The sequence below is a fragment of the Pelophylax lessonae genome (genome assembly GCF_965119305.1).
Source record: "Pelophylax lessonae genome assembly, chromosome: 5".
NCBI lineage: Eukaryota > Metazoa > Chordata > Amphibia > Anura > Ranidae > Pelophylax > Pelophylax lessonae.
In genome coordinates this window covers 488255599-488272670 of record NC_138772.1, presented here as the reverse complement: position 1 = coordinate 488272670, position 17072 = coordinate 488255599, and the positions used below count along the sequence as shown (strand labels likewise).

The following is a 17072-nucleotide window of genomic DNA, read 5'->3' as shown; positions in this document are numbered from 1 at the left end:
CCAGGGGAACTGAGCTCTAAAGGGGGATCTATGGGGACCCCGCTCTAAAGGGGGATCTATGGAATAGATCCCCTTTAGTGCAGGGTCGCCATAGATCCCCCTTTAGAGCAGGCCAGCATCCCCAGAGATCCCCCCTTTAGTAGAGCAGGTCCCCCCATAGATCCCCCTTTAGTAGAGCAGGTCCCCTCATAGATCTCCCTTTAGAGCAGGCCACATCAGGTTAGAAGAGTTACCTGATGCTAGTTGTAGTACCGTAGGCCCTGGTAAGGAGGAATGCTGGGCTCTGTAGTCCCCCTAGTTGTAGTATAGCCGGCTCTGGTAAGGAGGAATGCTGGGCTCTGTAGTCCCCCTAGTTGTAGTATAACAGGCTCTGGTAAGGAGGAATGCTTGGCTCTGTACAGAGCTACAGAGCCCAGCATTCCTCCTTACCAGGGCCTGTTATACTACAACTAGGGGGACTACAGAGCCCAGCATTCCTCCTTACCAGAGCCTGCTATACTACAACTAGGGGGACTACAGAGCCCAGCATTCCTCCTTACCAGGGCCTACTGTACTACAATTAGGGGGGCTACAGAGCCCAGCATTCCTCCTTACCAGGGCCTACTGTACTACAATTAGGGGCAGCTACAGAGCCCAGCATTCCTCCTTACCAGGGCCTGTTATACAACAACTAGGGGGACTGCAGAGTCTGTAGTAGTCCCCCTAGTTGTAGTATAACAGGCCCTGGTAAGGAACAATGCTGGGCTTCTGTAGTGCCCCTAAGCAGGCCCTGGTAAGGAGGAATGCTGGGCCCTGTAGTGCCCCGACTTACCAGGAAGCAGAGCTGCAGCCAGTTGTGGATGAAGTAGCGGTAGGTGTATGGAGTAGGGCTCGGACAGGTCCTGGGTGATGAGCCTCATGTCGGGAATTTGGAGCTCGGACTAGTGCAGTGCACGGTACAGGCGGAAAGCAGGGCCTCCTCGCTCCCTTGTGGTCAACTCAGGCTGTCTGCCGAGAACCGCACTGCTACCAGAAGTGTACCGAGCCGGGAAGGCCGCGACTTCGGGCGGCCGGGCTGTCACAGCGGGCGGTCGGGCAGCAGCGTGCTAAGTGGGCGTGCCGTGTGTATCCCGGGGCCAGAGAGAGCACTGACAGCTCCGCTCTCCTCCTCTCCCACGCCGCGTGGAGGAGCTCCGTATCCTACAAGCCCGGCCAGCGCTGCAATGTCACTTCTGTCCCCGCCCCCGGAAGTGACGTCATTAGGTAATCTATTATTCAACCACCCCGAATCGATGCAGAATCGCGAAGGGTCGCATCGCGATGCATCGATTCGGCGATTATATTCAGCAGCCCTACAGTTCTGTGTCTGCTGGGGCTGATGACATCACATCCAAGATGGCGGCACCAAGCAGCAGTCTCCCACCTCTTGGATATCTACACAACATGGTACAATAACACTCCCAAAATACACTAAAAGCACGTCATCTTATGGGAAGATTGTTAATGAAAATGACTGATGACCAATTAAATCTTAACATATAGAATGACTTGTTGTGACATGTTTTAATGACAGGAGAACGAGTGGTGGCATTTGCTGCAGTAGAAGGAATTTTCTTTTCTGGGTCTTTTGCTGCCATTTTCTGGTTGAAGAAGAGAGGTCTGATGCCCGGTCTCACCTTCTCCAATGAGCTCATCAGCCGAGACGAGGTAACTTCCCTTCTGTAAACCGATCAGTCCTGTGTTTCCAGTAGCAACCTAGGGGATATTCAACATTGTTTTATCCTCTTATGGCAAAGGGTAACACAAATGCCAACGCCTGAACACAGTTCTGCCATATTTGACATATGTTAGAAAAACTGTATGCATCATCCCAACTACTCAGTGTAACCAGGTGGATTATATCTGGGTATTTTTTTTTTTTTTTTTTTTTCCAGGACAAATTGTAATTTGATTTGTTGGGAAATGTTAATGGATATCCCATATTATTATTATTTATTTATTTTTTATTATTATTATTTTAATTTATTTTTTTTTGTATTTATTATTTTTTCAATTGTCAAAGGAAAGCTGGCAAAAGATGGGTGTGTGGGGTGTTTTTTTTTTTTTTTTTATATAAATCCAGCTGTATATTTCTTGCTAATACCATAACCTACCACCAAAGAAGAACACAAAATAAATTCTCCTGCTCCTGACGTTCCCAGTGATATCCCATATGTGTATGTTATTTGCAGTTTGTACTCTTAGCAGGGCCCAGAACAATGGTGCTCATTTTTTTTTTTCTGTGCTACCTAAGACACAATGACACTTAATTAAAACCATCCAACAATGACCTTTTATTCTAACTCTAACCCTGTTCCATCTCGTGTGTTTTTTTTTTTTCCTCTTTTTTTTTACAGACTTTGTTTACTCTTTTTTTTTTTTTTTTTTTCCTCTAGCAAGGAGAAAAGGACGCAAATGGGTTGATTTACTAAAACTGGAGAGTGCAAAATCTAGTGCAGCTGTGCATGGTAGTCAATCCGCTTCTAACTTCAGCTTGTTCAGTTAAGCTTTGACAAAAGTACCTAGAAGCCGATTGGTTTCTATGCACAGCTGCAGCAGAGATTGGATTCTTCAGTTTTAGTAAATCAACCCCATAGAAGTTTTTCTCCATTCAGGAGGAGGAGAAAACACACACTGGGTGCACTGTGCAGTGATTAATCACTTTGCTAGCCAAACACAGGCTATCATGGTAATCGGGTGATCGGGACTTAAGTCTCCTGTTTTGAATCGTTCATAGAAGACCTGGGAAGAGCATAGTCTCTGTGCTGGGAGTGCGATTTGCAGCACTCTCTCGACACACACACAGCGGCAAAAATCTATTCGTCTCCACGGATAATGACCGATTTCTGTGAGGCTGTATATATGTGTTCGCTTGACGGCCAAGAGGTTGATCTGATAATGCTATCATAAAGAAGGAAAAGAAGGAGCAGTGCAGGGGGATGTCCCTAAAAAAGAAATGTGCCTCATGCAAACTGTCCTCTGCCTGGAAAAAAGTGCTTTGCCAAGACTGCATTGCCATGGATAGAAAGGTGGAAGGTTATTTAAAGAAGGCATGGGATGCAGTTACTAACTTTCAACTGGCCATTGCGTCCACCTGTGTAGCCAGGACATTGGATCTCTGAAAGAGTTGAAGACCCTCCTAGAATAAGAAACCCCCAAAAGAAGAGATTTTTGGATTCACTCCCCATCCTCAACCAGGCCGTGGCTTATGTTGTGGACTCCTCCGCAGAGGCCATCAGGTTTTCAGCTAGATGTACAGCTTTTAGGCCCCTTTCACACAGGCGGACCGTTCAGATCCGCCTATCAGTTTTTTTGGTGGATCTGAACGACGGTCCCCCCATGCATCCCTATGGAGCATCAGATGTCAGCAGAGACATGTCCGCTGACATCCGATCCGTCAAATCTGGACGGATGGAAACCCTATTTTCCATCCGTCAAGCGGATGGTCCTTTCCCATCCGATTTCCCTCATAGAGATGTATGGGGCTCTGACAGATGTGTCTCCGCACACAGTGCGGAGAGCAGCTGTCATTCTCCTGCTCAGCGGGGGATCGGCGGATTGATCCCCCGCTGAGACAGACGTAGTCCACCGACGGAGCGCAGTGTGTGAAAGAGCCCTTATAAATAAGGACTGGGGGCTTCCTACCCTCTTGGCAAAGGGTTACAACCAACAAATTCATCCTGGATCTAATCGGCAAAGGTTACAAGATAGAATTACATAGTACACCCCCAAGCCGCTTTTTAGTGACTCCACTGCCAAGACTCAGACATGGCAAGCTGCCATGACGAATCTAATCCAGGAGTTTCTGGATCAGGATGTAATTTCCCCCATCCCTTGAGCAAGGGTACGGGGGTTCTTTTCCCATATGTTAATCAGAAGGAAACCTTCGGTGAAATACAGCCTGATCCTGAATTTAAAGGAAGTCAACAAAAGTGTTGTGTACAAAGAATTCAAGATGGGCACGATTTTCACAACAAGAGAGCTATTATACAGATAAGCTTTATTGGCAGCAATCGATCTGAAAGATGCACACCTGCATATTCCGATCAGAGGCTGCTCCAAACCCTTCCTCAGGTTTATAATGAAACTACCAGGCCAGACAAATTTTCTTCCAGTTCAATGCCCTCGCGTTCGGGTATGCATCTGCTCCGAGGATCGTGAGGAAGGTCCTGGCTACCTGGACGATCTGCTGGTTTTTGCAGAGTCATTCACAGAGCTGGAGAAAAACGGACACCATATACCATCTGCAATCGCTGGGATGGATTGTGTACACAGAAAAGTCAAATTTGCAACCATCCCAGAAAGTGGTCTTCCTAGGTTACATGCTGCACTCTGTAGAAGTGAAAATATATTTACCGGAAGAGAAGAAAGATCTATTGATCTATAGATCTATTGAAACCTCCAATCTCCTCCTGAGACAGGCAGTCTCCATCAGGAAAATAAGGGAAATGAGGCTTTTGGTCCTAATGACGGAATCTATCCCAGCAATCTCCTGGGCCCAAGCACACGAGAATACTACAGAATTTCTCCCTGTCAGTGTGGAATGGGCAACAGAGTACCTTGAACTATCGAGTAACCCTGCCGGATCAAGTAAGAGTGTTTGCATTGGTGGCTGCTGGAAGACAACTTGTCAAGTCTGGATAACAACCAATGCGAGTGCATGGGGTTGGGGAGCCCACATGGAACATCTGGCTACACAGGGATAATGGGAGAGAGCAGAGGCCGCCTGCTCTTCCAATGTAAGGGAACTAAAGGCAGTATGGAAAGCTCTTCTCTCTTCGGACCCAACATAGAACCAAAATATGTCTTTTATCAGACAATGTGGAGGCAGTATCCTACAGAAAGAAACAAGGGGGTATGCGGGCTCCCTCCCTCATGGAGGTGGCAAAACTGATCCTTACATGGGTGGAAGAAAACACCCTCTCTCTTTTGCAGCCATTCACCTCAAAGTGGAGCTGAATTCTCTGGCGGATTTCTTGAGTAGAGAAAAGATTTGTTAAACAGAATGGAGCTTGAATCAGGAAGTGTTCGAGTCAATCGGGGAGATGTGGGGTCGTCCTGTTCGCCTCAACCAACATTTGATCACCTGTGCAATTTTTTTTCTCTTTCTGCTATATAACACCCCCCCCCTCCCCCCCCAAAAAAAAATGTAAAAATCAAAATCTTTAGGCCAATTTGTATTCAGCTATATATATTTTGTAAAAAAAAAAAAATTGCACTAAGCGTATTTTGATTGCTATGCGCAAAAGTTAGCGCGTCTACAAACTAAGGAAAAGATTTAGGTCTTTTTTTTTTTTTTTTTATTTATTTATTTTTTTTACTAGTAATGGCGGCGATCTGCAATTTTTAGTGGGACTGCAGCATTGCGGCAAACAGTTTGGACCTTTTTTTAACTGAAATTTTTGACACTTTTGGGGGGACCAGTGACATTACTACAGTAATTCATGCTAAAAATATGCGCTTTTATTGTAATAATGACATTGGCAGGGAAGGGGTTAGCCTATGGGCCATCAAGGGGTTAAGTGCGAGCCTAGGCACTGTTTACATGTTGTATTTGGGATGGGTTTGTGAAATGATCATAGAGTCCTGCAATCCTATATAGAAGGATCACAGGCGCGGCGCTCTGTGATCATTTCAGAGAGAAGAATGGTCCGCTGTGTTTACAAGAAAAACAAAAAAAGAAGTTTATGACCAGCTTATGTAATGAACTGTTATTGTTTTATTTATGTAGTATAGTTGGAAAAATTTTGTCTGTTCTCTACAGGGTCTGCACTGTGATTTTGCCTGTCTGATGTTTCAGTATTTGGTGAACAAACCGTCACAGCAAAGGGTCACCGAGATCATAAACAGCGCTGTCAGGATAGAACAGGTACCGTCTAGTGTGAATGCCAGTGTGAATAGAAAAGCGACCATCATTTTACATTATAAAGCATGTATATAAAACCCAGCAATCCACTTTTTATTTGCTCCCTTTTGGTCTGTTAAGCCGGCCATAGATGGAGTGATTTTATTTCCTGCAACCACAGGATGGGGGAGCCATCCTGGCCGGAAGAAAACAGTGATTATTGTTAGCAGCAATAATTGCATGAAAAATCTGACCGGCTGGTTGTACCCAAGTTGATCGATTGATCAACTTGTGTATAATCAGCCTGCCCATACATGGCTCAAATCCAACTGTAGTGATAAGAAAATTCTAAAGAACTGGATGGAAATTTTTTTTTTTTCTTGAACAAGCTTCTAACAGAATGTTTAAAAGCAAATTAATATTTGAAGTACAGTAGTTTTGAATTACATTCAGCAAGTCTGTTGGCATTATTAACTATACAGGCTATATATATATATATATATATATATATATATATATATATATATATATATATATATATATATATATATATAATATATATAATGAACATTTGAACCAAAATCTACTAGTGTATGGCCAGCTTTAGGAGGTCGTACATGGATTGTGGAGATGTGGTAAATATGTGTTTTTTTGTTTCTATGGCATATCCTTTATTTAGTAATGAGGATGTCTAGAATGCAGTAATCCAACGTTGGCATTCATCACTCTGAGCAATGCAAGACAATAGCTGATTGGTCACTATTAGTTCCTGTATGCTGACCATAAGACAGGTTGTAGTAATTACATTACACTCTGATTTTGTTTTTAAGAAATATAATTATATATCCTGAGTACAGTAGGTGAACATGTGGTCCTATAAAGAATACTGATTTATATTAAAGCGTAACCTAAGCAAGCCAAGGCCTTCCCCCACCCACCACCGTTTTTTCTTCCTTTTTTAAAATTTTTTGGAATGTTAGAACTTGTTGCTGATTTTCATTAAGCTTGGTGTCCCCAACAAAGAGATTTGTGAGAGGTCCTAATCCGTCCTACTCTGTTCAAAATGGAAGAAATACATTTTGAAAGGGCTTTTGCTGTAAATGCTTTGCTGAATTTTGTAACCCTGACCTATGTCCTCTCTTTGCAGGAGTTTCTATCAGAAGCCTTACCAGTAGATCTCATAGGGATTAACGGCAGACTAATGAAGACTTACATTGAATTTGTAGCAGACCGCTTGCTGGTTGAACTTGGCTTTTCAAAGGTAAGTGAAGTTAATGTACAATATGTGTGTAAAGCGTAGCATTAATTGACAGTGCTGTAAAGAAGTACCTGTAAAAGGTAACAGTGTCAGAGGTTTAGCTATTGGTCCATGCAGGAAAATATTGTTTGGAGGATACCGGTTATTGGCTAATTGAGTAGATTACAGCTGCTTCTTTTGGCATAAAGAAATGCAGTTCTTTTCTATGCAGAAAATTAAAAAGTGTTTTTTTTTTTTGTTTTTTTTTTTTTTGTTTTTTTTTTTTTTTTTTTTTAATGCCCCTTGCACACAGAGCCATCCAGCTGCAGTGTACCCTCCCAGCATTTCTAGTGACCTGTGTTTTCAGATCCTCTTCCTTGAACGAACGGGTCCTAGACACTGGCTGGGTCTGAACGGTACAGCATTCAGCCTCATCAAACTGCAGCCTGCCAATAAGTTTAGGAAGCTGCCTGGAGTGTGGCTGGATGATGTACCTGTTTCTCCCAGGTGCACTTAAACACTGGAAGGAATGCACTGCAGCTGCACAGGCCTGTGTGCAAGGAGCCTTAGGCCCCTTTCACACTGGCAGTCTGCCAGCTAAACAGCCTGTTCAGCAGGGGATCTCTCTGCTGATCCCCGCTGAGTAGGTGGATGACAGGGTTGTGTCCACTCTGCTGATGCAGAGCTGACACGGACACAGGCCGCTGTTCCCTATGGGCTGTCGGATGGAACGCACCGCCTATCTTTCCAACTGTTTTCTGATCCAATCCACCAGACAGATGGGGAACGCTATCCGTCTGTTTTTATCGGATGCCGGTGGGTGTCAACTGACACATCCGCCGCTTCATAGAGCACTATTGGTGGTCTAGTCAGTTTTGCAGGCGAACCCGATTGGTTCATCAGTGAGAAAGGGAGACTTGCTTAATAAACGTTGGCTCAAGAAACCTGTATCCAAGTATTGATAAGGTAGAACAATTCCAGAGAGAGGCCACAAAAATGGTAAAAGGTCTGAGGGATAAATTCTATCAGGAGGAGAGATTTAAGGAACTTAATCTGTACAGCCATAGAGAAAGGGTGGCGGGGGGGTGGACATGATTAAAACCTTTTAAATACATTGAGTGTGAATACATTTCAGGAAGGCAGTATTTTTCAGGAAGGCAGTATTTTTAATATGTAGCTAAGAGCTAAGAATCAGAACATGACCTAAGACTAGCAAGAGGAAAGTTCACAACTAAACCATAAAAATATTATTTTACCACAGTCGTGTGTGTGTGTGTGTGTGTGTGTGTGTGTTACCTGGGGAAGAGATGGTACCAGGATGGAGTATGGGAAGAAGTTAAGCTGACAGTCAGTGTAATGCTTTGGGCAATGTTCTGCTGGGAAACCTTGGGTCCTGCCATTCATGTGGATGTTACTGGACACATACCTTCTACCCAAAACATTTTTGCTGACCCAAGTACACTCCTTCATGGAAACAGTATTCCTTGATAGCAGTGGCCTTTTTCAGCAGGATAATGCACCCTGTCACACTTCAAAAATGGTTCAAGAATGGTATAAGAAACACAGCAATAAGTTTGAGGTATTGACCTCCAAATTCTCCAGGTCTCATTCCAATCGAGCATCTGTGGCATGTGCTGAAAAAAAAGTCTGATCCATGAAGGCCCCACCTCCCAACTTACAGGACCTTTAAGGATCTGCTACTGGCGACTGGGTGCCAGTTACCACAGCGTAGCTTCACAGGTCTAGTGGGTTCTATGCTTCAGTGGGTCAGGGCTGTTTTGGTGGCAAAATTAGGGCCTACTGAATATTAAAGAAGATTTACAACCAAAGTTAGTTTAGGTGTACATCTCCTATGGATCACAGGAGTGCAGCTCGTTCTGCACTTCTGGGACCCGTTGTCAGCAGAAAATGGGCTGAAGTCGGCATTCTGCTGACGTCGCAGAAGTCGGCCCAGGCACCGGGTCATCACAACAATTGAAGTCGGGATCCGCCAGGTGCCTGGACCAACACCCAACTCGGCCTCTCAGCGAGAGCCTGAGCCGGCCACTCCCCATCCCCTCCACAGCCCAGTGCTATATGTGTGTGTGTGTGTTATATATAATTTCCTGGACCTCCCCGTGTCAGCCTATCTTGGGGTCAGCTCTGACCTCTCCAGAAAAACAGTACAGAAGGTAGCCATTGAATGTAAACTCGTACAGACAGCATATAGAAAAGAGTGCAGTGGCCCGCCAAGGGTGCCATCCGCCTAGATATAACTTGGCTCCTCTGAACTAAACAGACAAGCCAGGAAGGAAGGTACGACTTGATAACACAAAAAGGTAAAGAGAGAAACCAAGGGGAAAGAAAAAGGCAAGAATGGGGGAAGGGAGGAGGCTTGGAGCTAGAGGGGGAGGAATAGAAAGGGGGGTAAGGGGAAACACTAAGAAGAGAATTAGAAAAGAACAAGGGGAAAAGACAGCCAATAGAACATCCTAGAACAGCGCCAAAAATAACAGCAAAGTATATGAAAAATTCTTTCCCATATGGGTCCACTATACACAGAGGTACAAAGATAGTAATATGCGATGTAGTGATATATAATTCTGCAAAAACTATATGGCCTCACCTGGTGTAAGCCTAGGATCCACTGGTACGGGGGTAGATAGCGTGGCCTGGAGCACTCCAAGGTGTCTGCACAGAGTCAGTGACTGAGGTGTAATAAATCCATGTGGCCCAGATACTGTGACATTGCTCATAACGGTCCCTGCATTTCTCGACCCACTCCTCCGCTGCCATAATGCTGTTGACCAGGCAGATCCACTCTAAATTGACACCGATTTAAAGAGATTGTATACGGTGGCGGGTGCAGCATGCAGGCCGGCTATGGCAGTCACGTCTGTGGCAGCGGCCCTCAAGATTTGAGTAACAGAGTTGGAGGCTGAGTCTTCGGGAGAGGGGCTTGGAAGTGATAATTCTTCTCTCCTGCTAGCGTGCAGCAGGGGCCATTGTCCCAGGCCCAAGCCGGGGAATGGGGTCAAGGAATTTATTCCCCCTTGGCAAGAAAGAAATCGGGAGGTTTCAGACCAGTCTTGGACCTAAAATGTTTTAATTCCTTTGAGGGTTCTGCCATTCAAGATGGAATCTTTGAAAACAGATTGTGAAAGAAGGAGACTGGATGGCCTCCATAGATCTGGCAGATGCCTACCTGCATGTTCCCATAGATGTGGATTTCCATTGCTTCCTCAGGTTTGCAGTATAAGGCGGAAATTTCCAGTTTCGTTGTCTTGCGTTCGGCCACTGCACGGCTCCCTGAATATTCTCAAAAGTGCTGTCAGATGTCATTGCAATTCTAAGGGTCAAAGACATCCAAATTTTCCATTACTTGGACGACATACTACTTCTGGGCCCTTCCAGAGCTCTTTCTGGAACGTGGCTCTGACTTGCGAGATGCTTTCTCGTTTCGGGTGGTTATTCAATCATCGAAAAAGTCTGATATGTCCGACCCAGGTGCTAGAATATCTGGGGGTACAGTTCAATACGGTGCTGGGTCATGTCTTTCTTCCCCAGAGGAGTGTTCAGGAGAGTCAAACCCGGATAAAGCAGGTGATGTCCAGATCCTTTTTGAGCTCGAAGAAATGTATGCAGTATCTTGGCCTTCTGTTCTCCACGATCCCGATGTGCCAGGTGGCAAAGGAGATTTCAATTCAATTTACTTCTCCAATGGGATCGCTACCCCTTGATCCAGAGGATCCGCATGCCGGTTTCTATAATTCTGTCTTTGGCTTGGTAGAGTCTCCCGCACTCTATTTCGGAGTAACGCTGGAGTCCCTGGAGCCGGTAGAGGTGACAATGGATGCCAGTCCGACGGAAGGCACAGATTTCTCACAGTTCAAATCTATTGGAGTTGGGGGCCTTTTGTCGCGCTCTACTAGTGTTCCAACCTGTCCTACAGGATGAGGCAGTCATGGTCCTGTCAGACAACAAAACCACCGTGGCTTACGTAACTCGGCAAGGTGGCACCAGGAGTCTCCCGCTTCTTCAGGTGGCCTGACAAATCTTTCTGTGGGTGGAAAGAAATGTTACTTCTTTACAGCAACCTACCTGCCAGGGGCCGTGAATGTTCTGGCGGATGAGTTGAGTCGAAGTTTCATAGACCACAACGAGTGGGGCCTAAATCCCAGATACTTACGAGGGATCTTCGAAGCCTGGGGGACACCAGCAATAGACCTTATGTCCTCAGCGAAGAATTATCAGCTTCCTCGCTTCTTCTCCCAAGTCTGGCATCTGCAAGCCTTGGGTCAGGATGCTCTCTCCAAGCCATGGAGTTTCCCCCTGGTGTGTGGGTTTTCTCTGCTTCCGTTGATTCTCAAGGTCTTGTTGAAGTTTTGTCAAGAAAAAGTTGCAGCCATAGTGATTTTGCCCTTCTGGCCCAGAAGGCCATGGTTTCCGCTAGTATGGAAGATGGTTGGTCATCCAATACCTCTACCCGTTTGCCAGGATCTCCTGCTGCAAAATTGAATCTGTCACCCGAACCCCGGAAGGCTAAAATTGATGGCATGGAGACTGAAAGAAGATCTTTGAGGGGTCTAGATCTTTCAGAACGGGTTCTAGATATCTTGGTGCAAGCTAATAAGAAAACAAATTCATCTTCTCACTGGATTCGGAAGGCTTTTTTGTCTTTCTCTGCAGAAAGGGATTGGAATTCTGGGTCTCCTTCGGTGTCTAATATTTTGGGAGTTCCTGCAGTGTGGTCTAGACAATGGATTAGCCTATAATACCTTGAAGGTCCAGATTTCCGCCTTGTCAGCCCTGCAAATAGGAGATGGGCATTGGATCCTTTGGTGGTCCATTTTTTATAAGCAACCAGGAGGATTAGACCTCAAGTGAAATCGTTGTTTCTCAAATTGGACTTGTTTTTGGTCTTGAAGGCCATGTTGGCTCCCCCATTTAACCCGGTTTCCTAATGCTCCTTATTTCATTTGACCTTAAGCACGGCTTTCTTGATGGCCATTGCCTCGGCCAGGAGAGTCTCTGAATTATGTGCCTTCTCCATGAGGGAACCATATTGTCTGTTTCTTCAGGACAGGGCTGTGCTCAGACCGGTACCAAGTTTTCTTCCGAAAGCTGTAACCTAATTTTATTTAAGTTGGGAGTCAGTGCTCCAGCCCTTTCTGGTGGCTGAAGCAGATGCTGAATGGAGGAAGCTGGACACTGTTTCCTCCTTATCTACCTACCTGGACCGGACTAAGTAGTTCCAAAGACAGGATCAACTGTTTGTTTTCCCGATCAGTCCAAAGAAGGGGTTGGCGGTGCCGTCCAAGATCAAATCCTCTTGGATCGTCAAGACCATTCAAATTGCATACAAATCTTTAGGTCTTCCTCCACCCTCTGAAGTTAAGGCATGTTGGACTAGGGTTATGGCAGCTTCCTGGGCAGCGTATGCTAAAGTATCGTCTGAAGTAGTATGCAGAGCAGCAAGCTGGAGCGCGCCCAATACCTTCATCCCTCATTACAGGGTGAATGTGTCTCCTCCGTCTTCAGAAGTCTTTGGTTTTTTTTTTTTTTTTTACTATTAAATTTTTTTTACTATTAAATTCTTATTTTTAACTTAATATCCAATATGTTTATCATTATACCCGATGTGCATTTTAAGACATCGGTGAAACACTTTTTTAAGTTGATGTATGCACATTCTGAAGGGGTATATTTGAAATCCGCAAGGGGCATAAGGTATTTGTCATTTTTTGTTTATATATCCGGATTCATGTAAAGATTATGTATATCGGCATATTAAGGAAATAAACCGGAGCTGACTTCCTGTTGGGTGTACATGAGGCTAGGTACACCCAACAGGATAAGGAAATACGTATCCATGATCCGTACAGAGTGGTATAAAAAGAACGCCCTCCTGACAGCCGGAAATAAGTCTGTGAGAACGCCTATTGGTTGGCGAAACGCGTCAACGCAATTTCCGGCTGCACGCCCGTAGCATCGTCACTTCCGGTAGCGGTGGAACGCACGCCGGAGCCAAGCCCCGCTGCGCACCGTCATCCGACTAGGATCTACCATTACCCTGTATCGCCTGTATTTATCATATGGAATGTGAGTTTATTCATCTTTTACTACCATTAAAACCTGTGTTAAGCAGTATTACACTATTGGCATTCCTCTTTTCCCTTATGTATGGCATAACCCTTGCTGAGAGAGCTTAGGGGATCCACACCGGTTACCATCCTGGTTAAAGGATCGCTGCCCGGAATATATACCGGACCCTGCCTGTGAGACCCACACACCATAAGGTCTGGGGGTCCACGCCGTCCGGTAAGTGTAATCACTCTTGGGGAGAGGAACCATTCACCTTAGCACCGCATCACTGTGGCATACGTGTGTCTTCCAGCACTTGAGCACTTTATTTGGCTGTTTCTCTACGGAACTTTCACTGGCTACTTGCTGCACGATTTATTGGACTGTTTCCAATTTTATTTTTATATTTTAATATTGGTTCATACCATAGCACCATATCACTGTGACACACGTGTATTTTCCAGCATGCGAGCACTTTATTTTCTTTTTTAGAACTTTCACTGGCTACTTGCTGCACCGTTATATGGACTGTTTCTATTTATTGGTTCAATAATTTTATTTATTGCAATTGATTGCTCATTCATTTGATTTTTTATCATATCACTAGAGGTTATTTTTAGAATACCCATATTTATTATTTTCTGATTCACTTATTACCCAACACATTGATCCCTTTATGAGGGCTGATACACCATTTTTTGCGCTGTTATTCATTTCTACCAGTCAGTGCTCCAGCCCTTTCTGGTGGCTGAAGCAGATGCTGAATGGAGGAAGCTGGACTCTGTTTCCTCCTTATCTACCTACCTGGACCGGACTAAGTAGTTCCAAAGACAGGATCAACTGTTTGTTTTCCCGATCAGTCCAAAGAAGGGGTTGGCGGTGCCGTCCAAGATCAAATCCTCTTGGATCGTCAAGACCATTCAAATTGCATACAAATCTTTAGGTCTTCCTCCACCCTGTGAAGTTGAGGCATGTTGGACTAGGGTTATGGCAGCTTCCTGGGCAGCGTATGCTAAAGTATCGTCTGAAGTAGTATGCAGAGCAGCAAGCTGGAGCGCGCCCAATACCTTCATCCCGCATTACAGGGTGAATGTGTCTCTTCCGTCTTCAGAAGTCTTTGGTTCTACTGTTAATATGGCGGCTTATATAGCGGCTTTCAGCCATTAATTATATTTATATTTAGCAGCATCAAGTGCTGGACTGTTTGTTTTTCTTTTTTACTTAGATTATCCTCCCTCCCTCTCTTAGGACTGAGACTAAGGCTGACATGGGGAGGTCCATGAATACGGAAAACTTTTATCCCTACTTACCGAAATTTTCCTTTCCTGGATCCCCCCCATGTCAGCCGGGGATTCTCTCTCTATTTTTCCGTTGCGAGGTGGGATGATATGAACACTTGCTTGGGCAGACAGCCGCCCTTTATGGGCTAAGAAAAAGGTGGTCCTGGAGGGGTTAGAGGGGGCGGAGCTGATCCATGGTAGGCTGACATGGGAAGGATCCAGGAAAGGAAAATTATGGTAAGTAAGGATAACCATTTTCTGTAATGTATATAATAAATTAAATTATTATATGAATCTGAATGGATCTGCAGCCTCCTAGAACCTGTGATGTTTTGTTGTAGGTGAGCCACTCTGATCACCTAGGTAGGTTGTGCTGTGCTGATCTTCAAATTTCTATGCAAAATGTACCAGACAGGGTCTGGAATTTGGAACAATAGACTCTCTGCAGTCTTTAATGACATGGAACCGCTGCAATGTAATGGTAGCCAGAAACCATATGACCTAAGCTGCCTAGGTTTCATCACACAAGGAAGCAGCTTTTTTTAGCAAGAGAAGGGTACATTGATTCTCAGAATATTCACATAACGCAGTTAAGTGGAATTATAAATAAAATAATTATAGTTTTAAACTTTTATCTTCCTTTCAGGTGTTTCAAGTAGAAAATCCTTTTGATTTCATGGAGAACATTTCTCTGGAAGGGAAAACCAACTTCTTCGAGAAGCGTGTTTCAGAATACCAGCGATTCGCGGTGATGTCACATACACAGGACAATGTCTTCACGCTTGATGCAGATTTTTAATTGACTGACTGAGGTGGCATGTGACAAACCGGAGTAGAGGCCGTGGTCTGAGGGTCAAGCCACATACAAAGCTCGTGCTATATCGAATGAGCTCCTCCGTCCAGACACATGGGGCATTTAGTGTTCTTAACATGTCCATTGTGGCTATTTAATGCTACTACAGTATGTGTGCCAAAGATGGCTCCTGTTTTCTAAAAACTGATTTTATTTGATTTTAAAATGTAACGGGGAATGGGTTGATCCTCCATCTCCTGAGCCAAGGCCTATGTCTTTGTTGGGAATGACTCTTCTGCTTTGCTTAAGCAGAAAAAGTAAAAAAAAAAACATTTTGGTAACTGTTCTACTTGAGGCAGTTGGCTAGAAGGAGCTATACTTTAAGTTATTTGAGACCTTATTGTATGTGTTAATAATGGATATGAAATGTGGCCTTTTTACTTGAATATATATATATTTATAAAGCTGTTTTTACGGTTTAGACCTTGTTCACACGGGCGCTGAAGCCTGTACATGGCGAACAACCATTTGTTTTTGTATCCCTAGCTGGCAGGTGCTGCATGCAGGCAGCCTTTGAAGATGCAGTGGCTGCACGGACACAGACTCTTATCCTAATATGATAGGCATGCAACATTACGACAAATGGACTGCCTGCACACAGCACCTGCCGGCTAGGGACACAGAAAGAAATGGTCTTTCAGGGGCATCAGCTTGTGAATGGGCATCAACGCCCCTGTGGATGAGGCCTTATTAAAGACATGCAAATGTTGTAATATACATTTTTTTTTATTTAAATATCTTTTCTTTGAAAAGCTTCTGAAGAATAGTAAACCACTTACAGTAGTACGCTAGCATATGTCACATACTGTAGTTACTAAGATTTAGGCTAGATTTACACTAGCCTGCAGATTTGTGCAATGCTGGTGTTCCAGTTCATTGGGCTGCTTTGTTTGTTTTTTTTTTTTTAACTTTATATAATTTGTCACTCAGAGGTTGATTTACTAAAGCTGGAGAGTGCAGAATCTAGTGCAGCTCTGCATAGAAACCAATCAGCTTCCAGCTTTTACTTTCAAAGATTTTTATTAAGTTTTAACAAAATCCATCAACAGATAACTGCATTTAGCCATATAAATTGGTAGGTAACTTACAGAAAGCTTCACCATACAAGTTATGACCTGTGGAGTGAAAAATGTCAGCCATAAACAACAATGCAGGTAAAGAGGCTCCTATGGAGGAAGAGCAACGTGAGTAAAAGTAGAACATCATGCAGTCGGGGGGGACCCCCCTGATCCCCAGGCAACCCCAATGGGATCACAATCTGTCGCCCGGAGAGCCAGGAAAGACCCCACCCGAATAAGTGATCAGCAGCAGACTGAGGGAGTTCAGAATGCAAAATAGTGAAGCCGGTTCGGATGAGAGTCAGGACCGCTTAGGTGATTTGCTAAGGTCTCTGGTGAGGAGCATAAATCAGGAGGGCAGTAACATCTGTGCTTCGATGAGAAGCATAAGTAGTATTTTCAGAAAAAAGGTCCTTATAGAAGGGAGACCGTAGAAGAGCAGGATCAACTAGAATCCTGGCATGGTTACCCTAACAAAAGTAGATACCTACCAACGGGTGGAGAAAGGGCAAAGAGACCAGGGGGTAAGAGAAGACAAACGGGATAACGGACAAGAAGAAGAAAAGAGAGGGGGGAGAAGAGTAGGGGTGGGATACATATACGCCCTGGAGGTCCCAAGATCCACTAATGGTGTGAGATAGACCCCTCAATAGATAAGCGAGGTGTGAGTATAGGCAGCCCAGGATTCCCAAATGGTCTCAAATTTTTGGTACGTATT

The 17072-nt window shown here is 44.5% G+C and overlaps 1 protein-coding gene across 1 annotated transcript in view; it reads left to right on the top strand.

The window, feature by feature from the left end:
- RRM2B (ribonucleotide reductase regulatory TP53 inducible subunit M2B) overlaps nt 1-15501 on the top strand; it is a 32365-nt gene extending 16864 nt beyond the window's left edge. The window contains exons 6-9 of the mRNA XM_082259333.1: nt 1553-1686; nt 5783-5887; nt 7011-7124; nt 15090-15501. Coding sequence (XP_082115459.1) covers nt 1553-1686; nt 5783-5887; nt 7011-7124; nt 15090-15242 — 506 coding nt within the window. The 3' untranslated portion in view covers nt 15243-15501. The remainder of the gene's footprint in view (nt 1-1552; nt 1687-5782; nt 5888-7010; nt 7125-15089) is intronic.
- The last annotated feature ends 1571 nt before the right edge of the window (nt 15502-17072 follow it).